At 37.0% G+C, this 21,441-nt stretch overlaps 1 protein-coding gene across 2 annotated transcripts in view; it reads left to right on the top strand.

Annotated features, from left to right (window-relative positions):
* COL19A1 (collagen type XIX alpha 1 chain) overlaps positions 1–21,441 on the top strand; it is a 178,359-nt gene that overhangs the window by 101,030 nt on the left and 55,888 nt on the right. For both annotated transcript variants that reach the window (XM_066179717.1, XM_066179718.1), the window contains exons 15-16: positions 6,610–6,657; positions 20,299–20,352. In XM_066179717.1, coding sequence (XP_066035814.1) covers positions 6,610–6,657; positions 20,299–20,352 — 102 coding nt within the window. The remainder of the gene's footprint in view (positions 1–6,609; positions 6,658–20,298; positions 20,353–21,441) is intronic.

Here is a 21,441-nt window from a genome sequence, read left to right as displayed (position 1 = left end):
AAACCTATGTTTATTAAAAGTACTAGGTTCATGAATGTAAACTTCTGTGTAATTACCCTTCCGATTTCCCTTTCAAATTATTGTCTCTGACAGAAAGTGCATTTCAAGTGAAGTTAACAGAGAGAGCTAAAGAAATGGCCAAACCCAAAGAATAATGATGTCAGTGACGAACATTTTCTCTTTGCTCCAGTATTAAATTATCAAGGAAATGTCGCTGATCATGTTTTCTGGCAGACTGAAATACTTCTGCTAAATGCTGTCTCCTTTTTTGAAGAAGTAAATGGATTGAAAGAAGTTTAGAAAGAAAAGTGGTGTAAGAGCAAAACAACATGGTGACTGCAGTAACTTTAAGGGGCTGAGCAGGCAAAACCTGCTTCACTTGCTGTCTCACAGTAAGAATGTGACTGAGATCAGATTGTGTTTAGAAATCGTTAAGATAGTCTAATTTCCCTCATAAATGGTAATGCAACAGGAAATTAGTCATCCTCCTGTGATTTTCCTGTGCCATTTTTCCCATTGTAACGTATTTGTAACACTGAGGCATGTCTGCAAGCTCTGTGGACTTCCGTGTGGGTGGTGATGGACAGTGGTTTGGACAAGAAGTGGAAAATATTGTAATTGTGTTTTAAGGTCTCCCTCTTCCTCATCCTCCTGTTTGGGGTTCAGGTTAGGGCACCGTGACAGTTGCAGCAGGTAAACTGCCTTGAAGATACCTGAGAAACCAACACTTTGACCACCTTAACTGGAGGGAAGTTATCCATATTTCAGTTCCTTTGCTTGCTGAGTGTGATAGTCTGTTTTTACCTGAGAGGAAGCCATTCATTTACTCTCAGTATGCTACAATCAGGCCAAAGAGGAAAATATTCTCCAAACAGGGTAGAAGGATCACAATGACCTGCACAGTAGAACATGTTCTCTACAAACACCTAGAGATTAAGTGGATGCCTTTAAGACCTATTGAACTGCATCTGGTTGCATTCTGTCTGAGATGCTGTGCCATTCTTACATCAGTGCAGCCACAGCAGTCCCATCCATCCCACAAGCACTATTTGGGTGTCTGACGAGTACCCTTCAAGTCAGTCAGGCTTTTTTTCTTCACCGTGGCCACCCATTGTGTTATGTCAGGAATTTGTAAATCTCTGGTCACTTTTTACCTGACTCCTGGTTACTGTGATTCCATGCTGCTCTACTTGTGGAGTTTACAGAGGGATCATTAAAAATCTAATTCAACAATGTGACAGCTTTTCTTTATCCTGGCAAGGGCTGTGCTTTGAAGAGCTACATCAATTGCTGGCAATGTGAACTGCCAGCCAGTTTGCTTTTAAAAGTGGTTCAGCAGTGATGTTGCATCAGTGGAACTATACCTTTCTGTTTATCAACATAATGTTTTGAAATTCTTTTATCATATCGCATCACATCATACTAAAATGTTGAGTCTTTTCAAAGTAGCAAGTTTTATCATTATAAAAACTTGTGTATTCAAATGATTAAAAAATGACCTATTCTTACATTATCCCAAGGCGTTTCTGCATACCTAATTTAGACTTTGTCTCTGTCATTGTTTAACTCATCTCACTAAATTTAGTACGTTTTTCTCCTTGTCTAGTAGCATTTATTCTGCAAATTGTTTGCTGGAATTCATAGTGAGGAGAAACTGGGTGAAAGTAGCTCGTGTATAGAACACACAAACCAGTCTATAAATCAAATAATTTTTGCGACTTTATTAGACCTGCAGTATTATTGCTAACATTTGTATTATATTTAATTGTATTGAGAAGGAAACAATCCTTCTCTTCGAAGCTTCTCAGACTGTATTCCAGCAACACTACCTACAAGTGCAGGAGGCAGCTGTCTACCCTTCTGCTTCAAAAACTATAGCTATGTTTTGAAGTACCTTTCAGAGTCCCAAAAATACATGTACTTGTCTAATATTTTGCTCCCTTGGCATCAACTATAGTCTTCTGTGAGAAGTAACATGATTAACACCTTTAAGTAACCTCACTATTCCACTTCAGCTGGGGTTTTTTCTTTTTTTTTTTAACATTCTTTGTTTCACCATAGAGTCACAATAAAAACTTCACTTTTTGGAGAGTATGTTCTTAGGCACTTTCAATTAGTTATTAAATTTATGAGCAATACCTCCACCATGTCTCTGTAGATGCTTGTTGTAGTGTATCAGGTATTTAAAAATGCTTTTGTACCTTCAGAGTCACAGGACAGGATTTTATCCCTTCTGCAGTGAGTGGCTTCTGATGGCTCCACACTCATACGCTTTAAATTAACAGCTCTTTGAAACTTAAAACAGCTTAACTGGCCGAGCTGTTCACTGATTTTTCTGTGACTTCCTAGAATATTTTTCATCTACTGTCTCAAGTTAAATAATTCTTATTCGTTTTCATCTCCTGATACTTGCAAAAATATTAGCTGTTTGAGTACTAAAATGTTAATTCCTACAGATATTTTCAATACAAATTCTTTTTTAAACTCATTTATTCTACTGCAACATTTTTAAACCTGTTGTTTTTCCTAGTTTCCTTCAACTAAGGCTTAGACTAAGTTTTAATGACATTTCATTTAAATACCTGTCTGCATGTTCTTCACAGTGTGGTTGCTTTTTCTATCCTATATTCTAACCAGCTTATTTTCCCTTGTCAACACTTCCTTTTATGGTTTACCTCTCATAAGGGATTCACAAGTTTCTGCTCTTCATTTTCAAGATTTTGTACAAGCCTCTTGTGCCTACGAGTGCATCATGTATCATCTCTCTTCATAGCCACCCTCACTCATGGTGGTAGATGTTCTAAGTTTCAGTTGCACTTAGGAAGGTCTCCATTTTACTGGCTTTTTTTTTCCCCAAGCTACATGGTAATGTTTGAGACATTTACATTTCACGCTCCTCAAGCTCCTTCAGGTATGTTACTCCAAGGGTTTGTTTGGTCCGTGACAGAACAGTCTTTGTAGACTGTATATGTTTTTTTAATTCACTGCTCCACAAAGTAGGTAGAAGGCTTTCAGCCTCAAAGTTGGCCTGGCAGAGTCAGGAAAATCCCATGTGTGTTAAGTCACCTCGAAGGATAGCATATTCCTGCCAGCCTGATGTCACACAAATAGTCTGGTTTTATATCTCACAGTGCCTTGTGCTGTTCCTAGACATTGTTCTGCTCATCGCTGCAGCCATGCTCTTGCCAGTTCAAAAGTGTCAGAGTGACAGTGATACATAGTGAATGATTTCAATTCCCTTGCATTACCTGAAGGAAACCCATAAGAAAGGTGGGGACAGACTTTCACTGAGCCTGTTGAGATAGGACAAGGGATAAAACTCAAGGAGGTATTAAACTGAAGGAGAGTCAATTTAGATTAAATATAATAACAAGGTTTTTTACAATGAGCGTGATGAAACAGTGGAACCATATTTCCCACAGAGTTGTTGGATGCTCCATCCCTGGAAATATTCAGGTCCAGGTTGGTTGGGACTCTGAGAAACCTGGTCTAATTGAAGACGTCCCTGCACATTGCAGTAGCATTGGACTAGTGTTGCTAGAGGACACAAAAAAACCACACTCACCCGTCAGGTTGAGAAGTGAGGAGAGAAAGAGGAAGTTTATTATGATTTGGGGTTTAAATAGAGTTTGGAATTTTTTCAGGGATTGGGGGCCAAGAGTGATACCTCTCTGACCCCATTGGTCAACTTAAAAGTCCATCAATTTGTCCTTCCCCCTGGAAAGGAATGTGTTGTTTACAAAACATCAAACATCACCCTTTGTTTATCTTACAATTCTGAGAAAACTCCAGTAGAAATGAAAACAATCAGAAGGCTGAAAAATCAGGGTGACAGACTAAATGACCTTTAAAACTCTATTTGAACCCAAACCATTGTAAGGTTCTATGATCTTAATTGCTTTGGCTGTTGTTTGCCTGGAGAGTTTGTTCTAGTAGATTAGATTGCCTTCTGACATAAATGTTTTGAACACAATCCACAGCATATACCATAGATGGATAGATGGATGGATGGATGGATGATAAATTGATATAGGTATGTTTATTCAGTCTGTATTCTATCCCTTTATCTGTGGTGGTGTGCTTTTCTGACCAACTGTGCTATCCGTGGTTGGAGGGAGTCAAATCTGATCTTTGATCTCCAAAGGAAGCTCTCCAGAAATTAAATAGGAATGCAACCCAAGTAGATATTTTAGTCTGCCTCCCTACAAACACATATTTCTATTCATTGCCAAGTTCTATAGGAGTTCAATGGTAGATGTTTTAGTCATCTGTTTAGGCAGAATTCACTGGTAGAAGGTTTCTTTTTAATTTCTCCTGCAGGTTTCTTCTGCAGTTATTTTTCCATGATCTCTTTCAGTGAATGTTGAGCAGAGATAGCATTGCTAAGTCATTGCTTTGTCCAAGTTACTACAGTTTTAGAGCTGTGTTAGTTAACATGGCCCATGTTGTCCTATCACATTTTAAACGGAAGATCCCACTGAAGTTGGTGTGAACTTTTACCTCAGTTTCAATATCAGGATGTGGCTCCTTGTACAGGGGAGTCCTCCCTGCCTAGTTACCAATTGTACGCAGCTCTCCTCCCTTTCCTTGAAGATAAATCTCCTTATCTGGTTCCTTTTTCTTGACAATAATATTGTAGGGAGAAGAAAAAGAAGAAAAGTGGATAAAAATGTTGGCTATTATCACTATTGTGCAGTTACATTCTTGTGTAATTCTTGACCCCTTGGAGCCTTATTGTACAGATATGTGAGGCTGAGTATTTCCTCCCCCATAAAACGGACATTACAGGTTTTCATCTCATTCCCCTGCATAAAGTTGTCATTAAAATGAAAAATTAACAAAACAAAATTCCATCTCTTCCTGAATTCCCAGAATTTCTTTACAAAATTAGAATATTGCTAGCAGTTGTAACACTGCAAGTTCCACACTACCTAGATGAGAAAGTAAAGAAGCTTTACAGAGGTCACACTTGACATGCTGCTTTATGGATTTGTGCATGTATAAGCTACATAACTTGCACTGTAAAACTTATTGTGGTATTAGGTGTTGGACACAACATTCTCATGCATATTTTAGTTCCATAAACTTATGGTGAAAGATGGAAATGGCGTGCATCAGCTCTGTAAAAGATCCTACACCTTATCCTGTTTACATTATAACTGAAATGATAGGAGAAATATCCTATTATGAAATACTGTCTGAGATATATATTTTAGCTTCAGTGTTGGAAAGTGGAGGAATGGTAGAAATGAAAAGCTCTTGAAGTGACCACTTCTTTTTAAAATTGAAGTCAGACTACATTCTAATCAAGTAAAAACATTACTTGAAAATGTATGAGCTAGTAGCTTTGGAATGCCTACTTACTTTCTGAAGTTTAAATATGAAATCAGAGATCATAAACAAACTTCTGAAATTAATTTCTAGAAATCTGGGTATTTTAAAAAGTCGTGATTGTCAGGGTGCTTCAGTTCACCCTTACTGGGTCAATAAATATGTGTAATTGATTCTGAGCAAGGCATTTAAATTTGACCAAAGACATAACTCATGCTGAAGCAATACACGAGTCTGAGTAATTTTAAAGATTTAAAAAATTTAATATTCAAAATTCTTAAATAAACAAAATGTAAGTTCTTTAATTTTGTGACATCCTGTAAGAATACACAATATAACATGCAAAGCTTTTTTTTTTAATTATACAATGCAGAACTGTTACATATTCTTTGCTGATTACATTGAAAATGATTTCACATTTCTTGTTGCTATAATGGAAATTGGATTGCTTCCTCAAAGTAATTTTTTAAATTGTGTTCCAAGGTGACTCATGAAGTAAAGGGGAAGCGGGGGGAATAGCTTTTCTAAGTTGTTCTGAGATGTTATTTGAAGGCTTTATGATTATATTGTATATTAATTAGATATAAAATTAAAGCCCAAAAGCATCAGAACTGGTCTCAGTTTGATCTGTGACTGAAAAAGGCAGATCCTTGTACTGAGTTCAGAAGAAAAGCTCACAATTCAAGGATATATTCAAAACACTCAAATTTCCAGTGCCTGTTCAGGAGGGAGAGAGAGAGAGAAAAGAGGCACTAAAGTGTTTTGAAAAACCAAGCCAGATATGCAGAGGAAGCAGCGCAGGGCTGATTCTTAGGATCCAGCAAGCATAAGGCCTTCTGCTATATTTAGTTTCCTCTCCCTGCCTTTCCCTCCCCCTTCAGTGCCTATATTTGAATTTGAGTTGTAGAGTAAGTTGTCTTTCATTTAAAATAACTTTTTTGTCATTTTTTCATGGCATCCTAACTTAACAAGATAAATCTCTTTTCAATTCATATTGTAGTTAAATATAACTATGCTTAATTAGTGCTGACTTACCTCTACTTTCCCGAAGGATACAGCCTTTATACGATGGAATGTGATGAATAATTACCGTTTGTGGGTTTTTTTATTGCACCTTAATATAACATAGTAGGAATTGTTAGGAATAGCAAATTCTTAGTATTAGAAATAAATACCTTGTCTTGCCATCTGGATCTCTGGTCTAGTCCTAATTCTATGGAAAAATGAAGGATGAAAATAGCTCTGAATGTTATAATTGTTTAATATTTTTATTTTCAGGGTTTGCTGGAGGGTCCCCAAGGTCCACCTGGCAAAGAAGGTCAAAGGGTGAGTAAACTTGGTGAACAACTGGTGAGTATGCTAACAGCTTGATGTGCGACTTCTGCCTAAGCACTAATAAAAAATGATAAGGTAGCAGCTGAGTATGAAGCATGCTGACAACAAAATGAGCCTTGACACTTAAGGTTTCTCTTCAGTTGAAGGAGAATTAACAATTTCAGCCATCTAAAGTGTTTTAATGACTGGCAGCACAGATGTATTGTGTTTTGTGCAGTGTGTTTCTGCTGTAATTTTAACTGAAATAATATTCAAACTTTTCAGTATTCCTTTTTTAGCAGAGGTGAAGTATATCTTACAACATCTAAGATATATAAAGATATGAATTCAGGGTAATTTTCTAAAATATTAGCAGAAACCACTAGTCCTGACCCATGTCTTTTAATGCCATTATGCAAGTGTCAGCACCTAACATACGCGTACAATTAATATGATACAGTAAAGGGGCTGGGGGGAAGAATATGCCAAATACGTTAAATAAACCTTTGGTTATTTAGAATTTTAACAGAATTAAGTAATTGACTGACTGGTTTCTCCATGTTTGCATTTATCTTCCTGACTTATTGACTTGGTGATTCATTAGAACAGATAACAAGTATTTATGATTGTGGTATCACAAGAATTAATTCAGTGTTGTAAATTTATAATCTATTATGTTCCTAAAAGTTCAAGAAGATATTAAGACTCAAGCATTTCAATATTTTTTACAAATTAAGTGTGTGTCCAGTTTGCAGTTTTGAAGTTGGGTCTCAATAATTCTTGGTTTATTTAGGCGTCTTGATATTCAATATCTCAGTTAAAATATCTGAAGTAAAAAGATTCAATGTTTCTCATCATTGATCTTAGTAAACTACAGTGAATTTTTACAGGCTAATTTAATGATTCCAATAATAGTAATAAAACTAACAGAAGACTAGCCCTTGAACAAAATGAGTAATGATGTGTAGGCCCCAAAGCTATGTTTTATGTTGGTTTTTAAGTTTTAAAAATAGTGCTGAATTCCATTTAAGTTGAACATGAAGATATGAAAGCTGAGTTTATTTACAGTTCTCACTAAGGACTGAGAACTTGTTCAGAAAAGAAATCAGTGTAGTAATGGAGAATTCAAAGCTGTGTAATTAATATGTTATTAAACACATTTACTAGCATATTAATGTCCTTATTAAGGATTTTATAATTATCATGATTATATGGTTAGGCAATTAAATATCTAGGATACTATGAAAAGATATTTGTATCCTCTTTTAGCATATTTTAGGGTTGCTCTGTGGAGTGTTGAGTCTGCCAAAAGATTCTCCTTTAGGAACAGTTATAAACATTCTTGTGTTTTAGAACTTCACTCTTGGAACTTCTTCATTTTTTATGCAAAAAATTCACAGTTAACACTCTGTATTATATTTAATGGTGGATAAATGGATTTGGAAAATACTTTTTAATTTTTTTCCATTTTGCAGTAGGAATTAGTGGGTTGATACTTTCATCATGGACATTTTCCTACTGACACATAAAACTGAGCTGCTGTCGCACTCCAGCCTCTATAAAAAGGGAACTCTGATGGTTTTGTAATCTCACCATGCACACAGCTGCCTTGAGCCAAACAATGGGAACAGCAGACTGTGGTGCCTCAGCATCTGTCTTTATCTTTCTACCACTGAAATGCTCACAACAATACTTCTGCTAGCCACTCCTGCCCAAGCATTAACAACATTGTTGGCAGTCTTACTTCAACTCCCATGTGCTTTTGCATTTCCAATACATTTAATTACACAATAACATGCCATTTGTAACAAGATCTCTGCTCTGTTTAATGACAAACAGGGCAGTGCACATTTAATGGCTATTAAATGCTCCTTTTTATTCAATTATGGATGTCATGTTCCTCTGTTCTATTTTCAACAGATCCTCCAAATCTTTCACATTATATGAAGTTATTGCTTTTCTCATGGGCTGTCGTTTGAAAATTGAGACATATTATTGAGTGTCTAACTAGCTAATAAAATTTTTCCCAACATATTATTCAGGCCTTAAGGCAATATTGTGTCCATCCTGAAGACTGGAATTGTAATATATTAGGGAAAAAAGCCACTCCAGAAACACCTGGGAGTATCTATTCCGTTTGGATGTCAACACTTTGAGGACATGAACTTTTCTTTTAAACTGCCGTTTGTACTGTACTTGCTATATTCAAATTTTAAATTTCCTCCTACATGTGGAGCATTTTTAAGTGTTCAACTCTTTTGAAAATTGGTCTTAGATTAATAAGGAGTTGAGAGGACAATCATATAGTGTATAACTTACCAGACCTCAGAATACACATTGAAACAAGGAACTGAGGTGAATCAACAGTGTTAATGGTGATATTGAAGAAACATATAGAAGGCTTATTTAGGTTAGAGCTAGTGACAGGTAAATGGCAATAGAAAATGAGTGGAAAAGAAAAAAAAAAAAAAAAAAGGCAAAAAAAGCACACATTTCCATTTTCAGAGTGTTTTCAGTGAGGTTTTATTATATCAACCCAGATCAGAGTTCAATATTAGAACTACTCAGAAATACCAATGGTGCCCTGTCCCAAAGTGGACATCCATCTCCCTGCATTCACTAAAGAGGGAACTAGGAAAATTGTACTCCTACTGAGAGGAATATGTCTGAATTGTAGTATTTCTTTCACCTCATAGGAATAATCTGCACAAAAAATTACATAATAAAAAGTATATAGTAATTATTCTAGAAATAGAATAAGTGTTGTTATTATTTTAATAAACATAAAGATAACCCATCTGTAGGTTTTGAATTCAAAGTTATGTCAACCTTAAAATGCTTTTTGACATATACATTAAATTGTCTTAGAAATGCAAAATTACGTCATTACTTAATTAGATTATGTCAATGGTTTATTTATTTCAAGTGTAAAGGCGGATCAATACATCTTTTCAAATAAGGTGACACAGATACACTGCAGGCAGAATTACTGGTGTCATTTGAGCCCATGCATGATTATTGAAATACTGAATGTGTCACTTTATGTGCTTGGATATATTATACTGTATATATAATATAGTAATATAGTATATTACTTGTGCATGGTCATACTGAGTTATCATCTTACTCCCACATCAAAGAGCAGTTTAGGTTCTTACTTGTTTAAGTGATGGTCAGCAATGGAAATTGATGACAGAAATGTGTGAAATATCTTCTATCTTAGCTGATATCCCTGGATGCTTTCCAGATATCCTAAAAAATAAAAAGGTTTGCAGAAAGCAGTACACTAGTGTGATATGTTTACAGAAATGTAGTGTGGGGAGATCATTCAGAAGGAGAGAGATGATGCCCTGAAAATTCTTTAACTAATTTTGTGCAGCATTAAAGGACCCTGTATCAGGATGCTCAGGTTCTAATATTTGGCTTTATTCAACAGAAAATTACAAATTTTCTAAGAATTTCAAGTAATGAAGTCATGGAGAACAATTAGTGTGATGATAAATAAAAATTGGATTCATAATCATATTAATTCTCTCATGCTACTCTAGTAGAAAAATGCGTAAATATTTCTTTTCTGAATAAACAAATGGATTAACAGTCTAGCATTTGTCAGGAGTATTGGTTGTGTCTGTAAGAGTACACTCGTGGTTCCCATTCTTTCCTCACTTATTGTGACACCTTTCCCTCTATCGCCTTCATTGTCTCTTCTCATTGTGCATGTGGCTGGCTTATGCAGGAGAGCAACCTTTGTGAGCAATGGGTACAAATAATGATCTTCAGACTTACACACCTTGTCTCCTTTGCACGGCACTAAAAAGAGAGGATCAGAGTTTTGAGATCAAGTGAAGGAATTTGTTTTCAGTTTTGCACGGTATACTACCATGCTTCATCTACACAAAAGAAACTTCCTAGAATTTTCAGTAGCTCTACAAGAGATCTTAAAAGATATTCAATGATTCATCATATATTGTCCATCCTTAATTAAACTGTTATTCTGAAGGCAAAAGTAATTGTCATGGCAGAAGACATCATAACCTGGTTACATCACAACCTGGCCATATTCAAAGAGGGCACAGTGAACTTATTTCTCATTCTTCAATCAACCTGAGACTTATACAATACTCATTTAAAGGGTTGTAACAATGTCATCAGTGAATGTAGTTAAATTTTGTGTGAGCATGTAGTGCCCCTGTGTTTATCTTTTTGCCAAGATACTCATTGCCACTTACCACTCACATTTGTGTTTTCCTGTGGGCTCAAGGAGTCCTCAAATGTTTGCTCTTAAAAAAGTCTAATGTTTGTTTCCTCTTGCTCTACAAGTAGTGACTTTTTATAACATTTTTTAAGGTTTTTGATCCTTAACGAAGTGGTTAGACATGAGACCTTACTCAGCAGGAGCTTTGGGTTTCAGTTCTGGTTACTGAAAGAAATGGGCCACTAGCAACAGCTACTCATTCCTTTTCCCTCATTCCTGGATGAGAAATACTAGGCTACTCTGTGGGCAGGCACTATGTTCATACACAATTTTTCAGTGTCTGTCACGTTGGCTTCAGGCGTGTTACTGCTGCAGCAACCTGATACTATTACACAACTGCTCAGAATGACATCAGGAGCTTCAGAAGGTAATGAGACATTACTCAGAAAAGTCCCTGGTCCAGTATTACCAACCCACAAACAATAGTAAGATTGGGTATTAACCTAGCATTGCATGGAATTTAAACCACAGTGGACTACTACGCCATCTTCCTGGATTCCTGTGTTATGCAGAACTATTATTTTTCTCAATAACCCTGCACTTTCTAGGTCAGCTCATCTTTTGCAAAGTCCAGCTTCCACTTTAAAGAATATCAACAACAGACTCTTTGCAAGTCTCCTTGAATTCTTTCTTCCAGTGTTTCTTGTCAATCCCACATTTCAAAATACACATTTTATTTTACACTGGGCATGTAGCTAATCCTCTATTAGCCTTCAGCAACTGGGTTTTTTAATGTCTTCTTTATATTGAAGAGGTATTTAGAGTTTTTTCTCTATAATCAAATCACCATTCCATTGATTTTTGAAAAAATTCAACTAGGGGCCTCCAGCTCCCATGCAAGGAATTTTCTGAAGTCTTCAAATAATTTTGCCATGTTGCTGTATATTCTTAAAAATTTCTACTACCTATAGTTTTCAAGCTGCATGGAGCTTTCCAGATTCTGCCTTTACTCTGTTAAATGCAATGAAGTTTATATTTCCAAAATACAATTCCAAATGTTTTGAAAAGTAATGCTTCATTTCAGTTAGGTATCTTTATAGCAGGGATTTTCCCTGAACTTGCTGCAATTTTTATAAATAATATTTTTTTCTGAAAATCATTCAATTTTTGAAATATAATATTTCAGTGAATTCCAAAAATTTTCTTAATGCAAAGGATCAAGGCAATTTTATTAGACAGCTATACTGTGAAATCTAGACAGGGTGATTTCGCATTCTCAGCTGGCCTCTGGAAGAGGCAGGCCCAGAATGCAGCTGAAATACGCAGCAGTTTGTGCAGCAGTTTCTGCTTCTTTACAACCCTCTTGATGTCTTCTTGAGCTCCTAGGCACTTTTGGGGGGGCTTTGGGCACTTTTGGGAAGCCTCAGGGGTCACTAAGGATGCCTGTTGCTTCCAGGTGAGGCTAAGGTAAGGGTAGCTGTGGCAGGTTCTGTCAAACTGTCAGGTGTCCCTGAGCAGTGGGCACCACAGCAGTGAGGTCAAGCCCCCTCTGCCTGTGCCAGGATGAGGACTCTGTAGGAGTATTTTGTGCAGCCATGGCAGAAGCAGCCAGCAAATGCAGCAGTTGGCACAGCAGTTGAGGCACAGAGGCCAGCAAACCTTCACTGTCCAGCGTGCACACACTTAGAGATGGTGGTCACAAGGCACAGGACCCAAGCGCTACTGAAGGAGCACAGACAGCTGTTTGCTGTCAGACTTTTGTGCCCAGATGGAGGACACAGCTGTCTAAGTCCATAGGGCCTCACCTATTACAGTCCTCTCTTGATTATTTTGAATGGTCATGGTGACTGAGAGAGGCTTCTGAAGACTGGAAAAGAGCAAATATCCCTTCTGTCTTCAAAAAGGAAGGTGCAGAGAACTATAGGCCAATAGACTTCAACTCAATATCTGGCAATGTGAAAGAGGAAATCCTCCTGGAAACCATTTCCAAACACATGGAGGACTAGAAGGTGATTGGTATAGTCTGCATGGATTTATGAAAAGAAAATTTTGCTTGACCAAATACATTGTTTTCTACTATGATGTGACTAGGTGGATGAGAGGTGAGCAGTGGATGGCAACCTCAAATTTAGCAAAACCTTTGACATTATCTCCCATTATCTTTTTATAGACAAGCGGACAAAGTACATGTTAGATGAGTGGATGGTGAGGTGGATTGAAAACCGTCTGAAAACCAAGGTCCAGAAATTTTTCATTAGAGGCACAATGTCCACTTGGAAAAGAGTCATTAGTGGTGTATCCTGGGGTTGCTACTAGAGCCAGTACTGCCCAGTGTCCTCATTAACAGCCTGGAGAATGGGACAGAATGTAGCAGAGAACTGGGGCAGAAGAAATCACATGAAATTCGACAAGAGAAAATGCGAAATTCAGCATCTAGGGAGGAATCACCCCAGATATGAGCATACACTGGAAACAAACTGGAAGAAAGCTTTGTGTAGAAGAACTGTTTGGACAATAAGCAGACCATGAGCCAGCAACACATCCTTGTGGCATAAAACAGGCCAACAATACCCTGGCCTGCATTTGAAAGAGCACTGCCAGCAGGTCAAGGGAGATATCCTTCCCCTATGCTCAGCACTGGTGAGACCACCTCCAGAAAGATTCAGATTTCCTCAGGGGTGTCAAAATGCAACTGGAGAAACTTCCATGAAAGGAGCCACTGAGAGCTGGGACTCCTCAGCCTGGAGAAGGCTCAGTGGGAATCTAATCAATGTGTAAATACCTAATGTAAGGGAATAAAGAAGAGGGAGACACATTTTCCTCAGCAGTAGTTGGTGAGAGGACAAGAGGCAATGGGTAAGAAATTAAAAAAAAAAAAAAAAACACCCAGAAAATTCTATCTGAACACAAGAAAGCATTTTCTCATTGTGAAGTTCATCACATACTGATGCAGGTTGACCAGAGTGGTTGTGGAATCTCCATCTGTGGAGATATTCAAAAGCTGAGTAGATGCCGTCCTGGACAATTGATCCTGCTTGAGTACAGGGATTATACTAAGTGATCTCAAGAGTTTCCTCCAACCCAGACAATTCTGTGGTTTTTATTTGACTAGCTCTATCTTATCCTCAGCATAGCTGCCAACAACTTCATTTTTATGGATTAATAATTTTTTTTAAAGTCTTTTCTATGTATTTAAACAGATTATTTCTCCATCATGGTGGTTTCCCTGGTTCCAGTGGTGAATTGGGTTCAAGCATTTAAAAATCTTTCCACAGTATCAGAGCCATATCCTTGACTCTATATTCCTTGGGATGTTGCAGGTGTCCCGAAGTAAATATTTTTGAAAGAACTTCCTTATTTCCAATAGCTGTGTTTATTAAAACAAATACTTCACTTAAGAGGAAGTTATTTTAGTATTATCTTAGTAATAAATTAAACACTTCCTAAAACTGAGAATCTGTTGTCATATCTAGTGTTTCAACACTGATTTCACTAAAATTACATGTTTGGAGGGATCGTGGGGAATTGCAATATTTGCCTTATGTTAATAATCAGTTTACTCTCTGAGATTACAAGTTTTTCTAATCAAGCATGGATAAAGTTAGTTTGACAGAGTGGAAAATAAATGGATGGAGAGCTGTTAGATTTTCTTAACATAATTATTTAAAGTGGCATCAAAATTAATTTAAATTCAGATTGCATTTATCTCATTTATAGAACTTAAATATTTCTTTGACATAATTTGTTTTCTAGTTCAGTGAGTAAATGTTGTACTTAACCAATTATAAAACGAACCTTACAGAACAATGATAATGTCTGCATTGCAGGTTAGCCTTCTGGCACAATGCAAAACATTTTCTTCACAGCTAAATCTCTGGAGTTGTGGAATCTCTTTTACTCTTCTGAGTCCTTCTTGACTTTGATGTAAGTTTTTTTTAAACATGAGAAGCTCCAATCTGATTTGATTTTTTAGTTAGAGTTCTGTATGTTCCTTCACTCTGACATTTAACAGTCCAAAAATGCTTAATGTAAAACAGTTTATCTCCCAGAATGTCTCTACCTTGAAGTACATATCCAGTAAATTAGAATACAGCATAAAAATATTTCTTTTTCCCACTTTGGCATTTAAAAATGGAATGAAAAGGTTGTAATTTAGAATGCTAAAGACAGATTTGTCAATTAGGAAAATTCTGGTTTTTCCCTTGTTAATTTCCACTGTAGAAATTAAAATCTAACTTTTAATGGAATAGCAGAAATGGTTTAACTTTTAAGAGGCTCATTTAGAATTTCAAACTCTCTTCCAAATACTCTATTATTAATATTTCTTTTAATGTCTTTTAGTCAAAGGTATAGAAACATGAGAGAATGAGAAAATACATCTCATAGTTAAAAATTGAGGTATAAACTATCTAAATACAGTTGAAAACTATTTCTTTGAGTTATTTTGAAATAAAATTGGACTTTTTCCCTTTTACACTTGAAAAATTGTGATGATTTTTTTCTAGCAATTTGTTGGCAAAAGAGGTCAAGGCATTCAACTTCATGGCATTGCTATGCCTGTTTAAGGACTTTTTTTTGTTGTTGTTTATTAAATGCATTTCAATTTTATGTAGTCTGGCTAGGCATTCCCTTAAAACATTTTATTAATGTCATAATGAAGAAACTAGAGATTTTGTAAATCATTCCTAAAATCATTTTGGAAACCCAAGATTGACCTCAGGAATGCTTCTGCATTAGTGAGGAGCTCCCTACTTTTCTCCCAAAACAGAGAATTAGGCTCTGTGTGCTTTATTCTTCTGTGAGCTGTGTTTCTGTGAAAGGTTTTAGTGGGGTATGATGAACAGACTTGCACTTGGTTTCTGCAAACAGCCTTATTTCTTGCCTTCTGGCCTTATTTCCTGTGATTTTGTTCAGGTTTAACATCTAATATAGAGGTTAATTTGTAATGTGCTGGTTACCATAATACATCCTCGAGGCCAAAGTTAATCGGATTGAAGAAGGGATTGTACATTCGGATCCTAACACTGTATTACTGAAGTTAACAAGGTTTCGTTGTCTGCAGCATAGATTTTCAATTTAGGGGAGAGAATATCCAAGGTCTTGCTGTAATCTGAGTTGGTGTAGGCACTGGAACTTTTCTGGCTTCTTGGTGGCAACTTTGGGCATCTGGAGGAGCAGTTTTTTTAACTGCTCACTGTTCCACTCATGTGGCTGTTTAGGTACCCAAGGGGCTGGTGGGCATCTGTGGGTTAGGCACTGTGAGAAAGGGGTCTCCTGTTTTGGTTTTATCTGTGCCTTTTTAAACCTGGTTTTGAGGATTAACTGAGAAAATCATAGTTTATCTTGGCAAACAAATTACATAAACCTCATTAATTTTGCATAACAACTACGGTAGTTAAGACTTTAAAGCCCAGATTTCTACTTTCCCTAGAACTAGTTCTTGTTTTGAAATGTGATGATGTGTTTCAAGAACCACTAATTAGCACTTTCCCTTGAAAATTCACATGGGTTTATTCTAAGAACTTTTGCCTTCACACTCAAGTATAGAGTTTTTAAATTATTAATTCCATAAATCATGTAGTGTTTCTACATAGCTGCTTGATTTTATCCTTAAATAATCCACTGCTTATTTTTAAACACTAGGATTAGAGATTTTACTCCTCTAAAGTTATAGAGATGTGAATAGATGGATATGGCATGATACAGCAGGGGGTTACAATACAGTTTTTGAATTTTTCCACTGTGTACTGGACCTGTAGCAGTGCCCAGGGGCAGCAGTCAGGACCAGAGCACAAAGCCTATGGAAGGATGGCCAGAGCCTCTCTTCTGAAGAGCTTTCCATCTCATGTCAGGCAAAGCTCATCAAGTCATTTCAATTCACGGAAGGGGTGAAGGAAGAGAGTAATAAAGAATGCAGCTGCCCACATACTTCAGCTAGGCAGTCAGCTGGGTTTCCTGAAGCACATAATCTCTCATTTACTTTATTTTTAGTATTTTATCTTTTTTTTCGCCCCTAACCAAGCAGTTGTTATTTGAATGATTTGTCATTTGAATGATCTAGCTGAAGTCTGTCCTTTGAGAAAGAGCAAAGTACCCTGCTGCACAAATTAGTTGGGGCCAGGCATTTCAGGAGTCAAGGGGACAGCATAAAATATCGGTAACATTTAGAAAACTTCTTCCCACATTGATAGGCAGCAAAAATTTATGCAGCACAAAGGAAATAACCAAGCAACTGTTTTGGTCTTCTTCAGGTATTCTAAGCAGCATTAGACAACTTGTTGACACCACATATCGTTTTTAAGTGAATGTAGGTGTTATTGCAATTTTTGTTTAGTTAAAGGAACAATGTGATGCCTAGGACGTTTATTTATATTTTGAGTGGTTTTATAACCTCAATATTTGCTCGGTGATCTAAGCTAAATAAAGGTAACAGCCCTCCTGTGTGGGCTGTCAGCCCTCTGCACAGCAGTGTGGCACTAAGTACAGCTCTCATGGGGCTACCAAGACCCACTGCTGAGCAGGAGATGGGAACTGTGGCTCTCTGCTAAGCCCACTCTGAAAACCAGAGAGGGCACTGAGATTTTTTCGCTTGTTTCTTGCCAGAAGGATGACTCAAAATCAGAATGTAAATATTTAGTCATGGTCTGGCTCGTGGTCTGCTCAAGGCAACATCATAATGGGCTTGTCAAAAACATTCTTCTAATTGTTTTAATTACCCTAAACAAAAATATGGACTTTTTTACTTTTTTTTTTTAACTTACACTGTTTTTATTGTATATATTTTAATTTTTTTTCTCTCTGCTGATGTTGAGAAGTCATAGAGAAGCAGGAGCGCTGACAAGTAGGTGGAGCTTTGGGTATTCCTAACACTGAAGTCTCTGTATCTGAAAGGCATTGCTGAAAGGTAGTGGCCTTTCATGTATTTTTGTATTAAATTCAAAATACCAAACCGTTTATAAAGGTGCTCGGAGGCAAAAAAGGGACTTTTATTATCCTATAAAAAGCTTATGCCTCATACTGATCTGTGTGGTTGTTTTACATGCAACATTGCATAATGGCTAATAATATGATGTGATAAAAAGTGGGGCAAGTGTTTCTTCTGTGTCTCACTGGGTATGGGTTCTAGTAATTATTAAATGACAATTTTTATTTTTATAACTGGTTTTTATTCAGAAAGTTCATCAGGTCTTGTCTTTATGTCATATATCACATTTTAGTTCATCTTGTAAACAGAGATAAAATTGCCTTCCCAACAAATTCCATGTTTTCCTGTGTAATTAACACCTCGTTCACAGTTGTGTCTGCCAGTCAAAGCCCTGTCTTCTTCATCCTGACACTTCCTTGATACTTTGTTTATACTGCTGTGACTTTAAGTGTCACCCTCAGGATACTTTAAATAAGTTCAAACAGGAAAAGGAAGGTGCTTCAAGAAGTCAGCACTGTAGACCATTATAACTCAGGGGGACTGTTTTAAAAGTATGGAGCAATTTATCTTTGTTTATTACATTATTACCTCTCAGTCTGGTTTTCATACTCTCTAAGGGAAGTTTACTGTTTTGTTTTTTGTTTTTTTTGTTTTTTGTTTTTTTTTTTTTAAAAGAAAAGGTCAGGAAGTATCAGTTTCCACCTGTATTTCTGGAGTAGAGATCAGTCCAAAAGTATAGATGTAGCAAACTGCAGCCCCCTTTCCTTGTGCTTATGTGCCTTTCCCGGTGCTGTGCCCTGTCAGGCCAGGCAAGCTCCCCAGTTGCTCAGTGAACTTCATCAATGAGCTGACCTAAGTCAAAACCTACCCCACCTTAGCCCAGCTGGGTTCCCAGCTCCAGCAGGTCCTGGGGCTTCAGGGACAGTGTTACCAGCCCAGCAGAGAATGTGCTGGGAGTGGGTAGTAAGAGCCAGTAGAGCCTTGAGCCCAGTCTAGGCACCTTGTATTGTATTCTGGTTCTACAGTGTACCCTGAGCTGCCCTGGTTAGAGCCCTGCACGTGCAAGTACTGGCAGGATTAAACAGCTCAGCACGTAACATATGTCTCAGCTAGTTAAGACCCAGGAATTTGGCACTCCAAATATGCTGAGGTGGTTTTGTTTCACACTGCCCTTAAAACACTGACTGAGGACATTCATAAAACTGTGGTGGCAATGTGCACGTTGTGTGGCACCAATTCAATGGCTGAAACACATCCACACAATCTTTGTTCTGTTGCTTCTTCAGCTTGAAGGGCTTGAGATACCTGCCTCTCTCAGGAGAGTCTCTGGCTTCTAGGCAAGAGGTTGCCCTGGAGAGCTGCAGGGCATGAAGGAGAGGGATTTTCCACCCTTACTGTCATCCCCTCAGCACAGATCAAGATTAATGAAAAGCAGAGCGTGAGAGTGCTTTCCTACAGATCAGGGCTCTCACCTGAAAATAGCAAAACTGAATTTCACTTTCTGTTCCTGAGAATACTTCTGCAGTCTATGTGACACTTATTTAATAAACTATAGAAGCAGGCTTAGAAGTAGGGAGCATAGCTTACAGAAATATCACTATGTGTTGATTGAGAGCCGTCAGCCAGAATTTTAATTTCTTCACTTTTTAAGCCAAGTTTTCAGCAGGACATCCCCCTAATGCTTAACATTAATTTACATTTGCCATATGCAAGGGAAAAGTTTGCTCTTAATGTATATAACACTTTTTTCTTTGCCATTTGCACCCAGATATTAGTTGTTCTCAGCTGTTGTTTCTAAAAAATGTGCATCAGATTTCAGCTTGGCAATAAAGATGTTAATTCCTGTAGATTAGTTCCATTTATATGTTGATCTTCCTGAAAAAAAAGCATATGTGAAAACAGTTGTTCAAGCAAACTCTGTACTAAAAAATTGTAATAGTTACATATGCATGTATTTTTTAGAAACTGAGTGGAAAGTCTCCCTTAAGTAGACTTTTATGGACTTTATGTTTTAGTGCAAATGATTTTACATGTGCATTATATATTAAGAGATGGTAGTAATTGCACAAAGAAGGTGAATTGTTTTTGCAAATAAATCTCTGGCTTTTGTGCTCATTATCACATCCCAGAGAAAAAGGGTATGTGTGTTTATTAATTGGGTTATACTGCACATATGTACTGACTGTGCAAGTCACACTGCTGCAGCACGGTTTAACATCCCAAGCTCCAGTGTGTTCATACAAATGTAATTTTTTACACCTCATCAAGATACTTTGTTAATAACCCTATCAATGTGTACTCATATTTGAGACAAAGCTTTACAACGTGACATTGTTACTGGGATGGGGATGCAAACGCAGTTTGTTATAACCATTAAAAGCAATCCTAGAACTACTCAGATAATATTGCAGTGAGTGATAATTTTTTTTTTTTGCTAATACATAAGGCAACAATTTTTTTTTTAAAATTCTTATTCCAAATGGGTCCCTAACCACAACATTTATAAATGTCTGTTGTAATTTTTTGTTTCCAGGGGAGACGAGGCAAACCAGGCCTTCCAGGAAAACCAGGGCCACCAGGACCTCCTGTGAGTAACTTACGAGGGGAATGGGAAATTTTCACTCTATCCTTGGACTTTGCTAACTCTTTTGTAGCAGGTTGCTGGATCATAATTATAGTTGAAAATAATTGTTCTGTGTGTACTCTGCTGTACTAAACGGCTACTACTGGTAGCCATTTGTTGCAGCAAAAATTAAAGGACTGGGTCCACAGGTAGGAGGGACTGTACAGTAGGGAAAGAACAAGACAAAAAACTTCAGCAGAGGAAGCAGAAATTGGCATTTCAAAGAAAGACTGGCCATGTACGCTAACTGTGAATACTGTGCTTTCATTCCCTTTGCGAATAGTGTGATGCTCTGTAGAAGAAGGGATAATTTCTGTCTCAGAGGGGTAATTTGAAAGATGAAGGACTGTGTGAAGCATGTGCCAACTGTCTGAATGATGGGGAGGATTATACCCAGCACTGGAATAAGCACTCAGCTGTAGTTCAAATGAGTTGACTGAAGAATTAAAAAGATTAAGAAATACATGACTTTATGAAAGGATTTGTAATATGAAGAACTAAAGGGTTTAGCTCAGATCTAAGAGGTTTGGGATTTTTTTTCTTCTCTATTTTTTTAAAAATGATAAAGTATTTAAAATTCAAGTCAGGCATGAATGTATGTTAGTCTTCAATGAAAGCAGCCTTTTTTGGGTGAGGAATACTTGGTCATATTTGTAAAATTCTCTGTATATAATATTGTAAAATGCTGTCACGCGCAAATACAAAACAGCCATTTATGGATTAGGTGAACTTCTGCTGCTTTACATTCTTAGTATAAGCAAAAAAATTATAATCCCTTCTTTTGCTTACCTGGATAAAGGCCAGTGGTTTATGCATCTGAATATTTGATTTATATGCTTCAACCTGGTCTTACATGTAGAGAAGAGAACAATGCACTGCTGCATGGGATACAATGGCTAAAATGAAACAGGTGTCATCTACCCCTATCCAAAACAAAAACTGCATAGATTTCATAAATATTTTTTTTCTTGCATAATGTGTTCAGAAAGAGGCATTTTTGATGGAATTCATTTATCCTGCAAAAAACCAAACAGTTAAAAATCCCTCCCTTTC

The sequence above is a fragment of the Chamaea fasciata genome, unplaced genomic scaffold (genome assembly GCF_029207755.1).
Source record: "Chamaea fasciata isolate MVZ Bird 193981 ecotype frontalis unplaced genomic scaffold, bChaFas1.0.hap1 SCAF_3, whole genome shotgun sequence".
Taxonomy (NCBI): Eukaryota; Metazoa; Chordata; class Aves; order Passeriformes; family Sylviidae; genus Chamaea; species Chamaea fasciata.
Note: the sequence above shows the minus strand (reverse complement) of the source record. Positions and strands in the feature narration are given on the sequence as shown.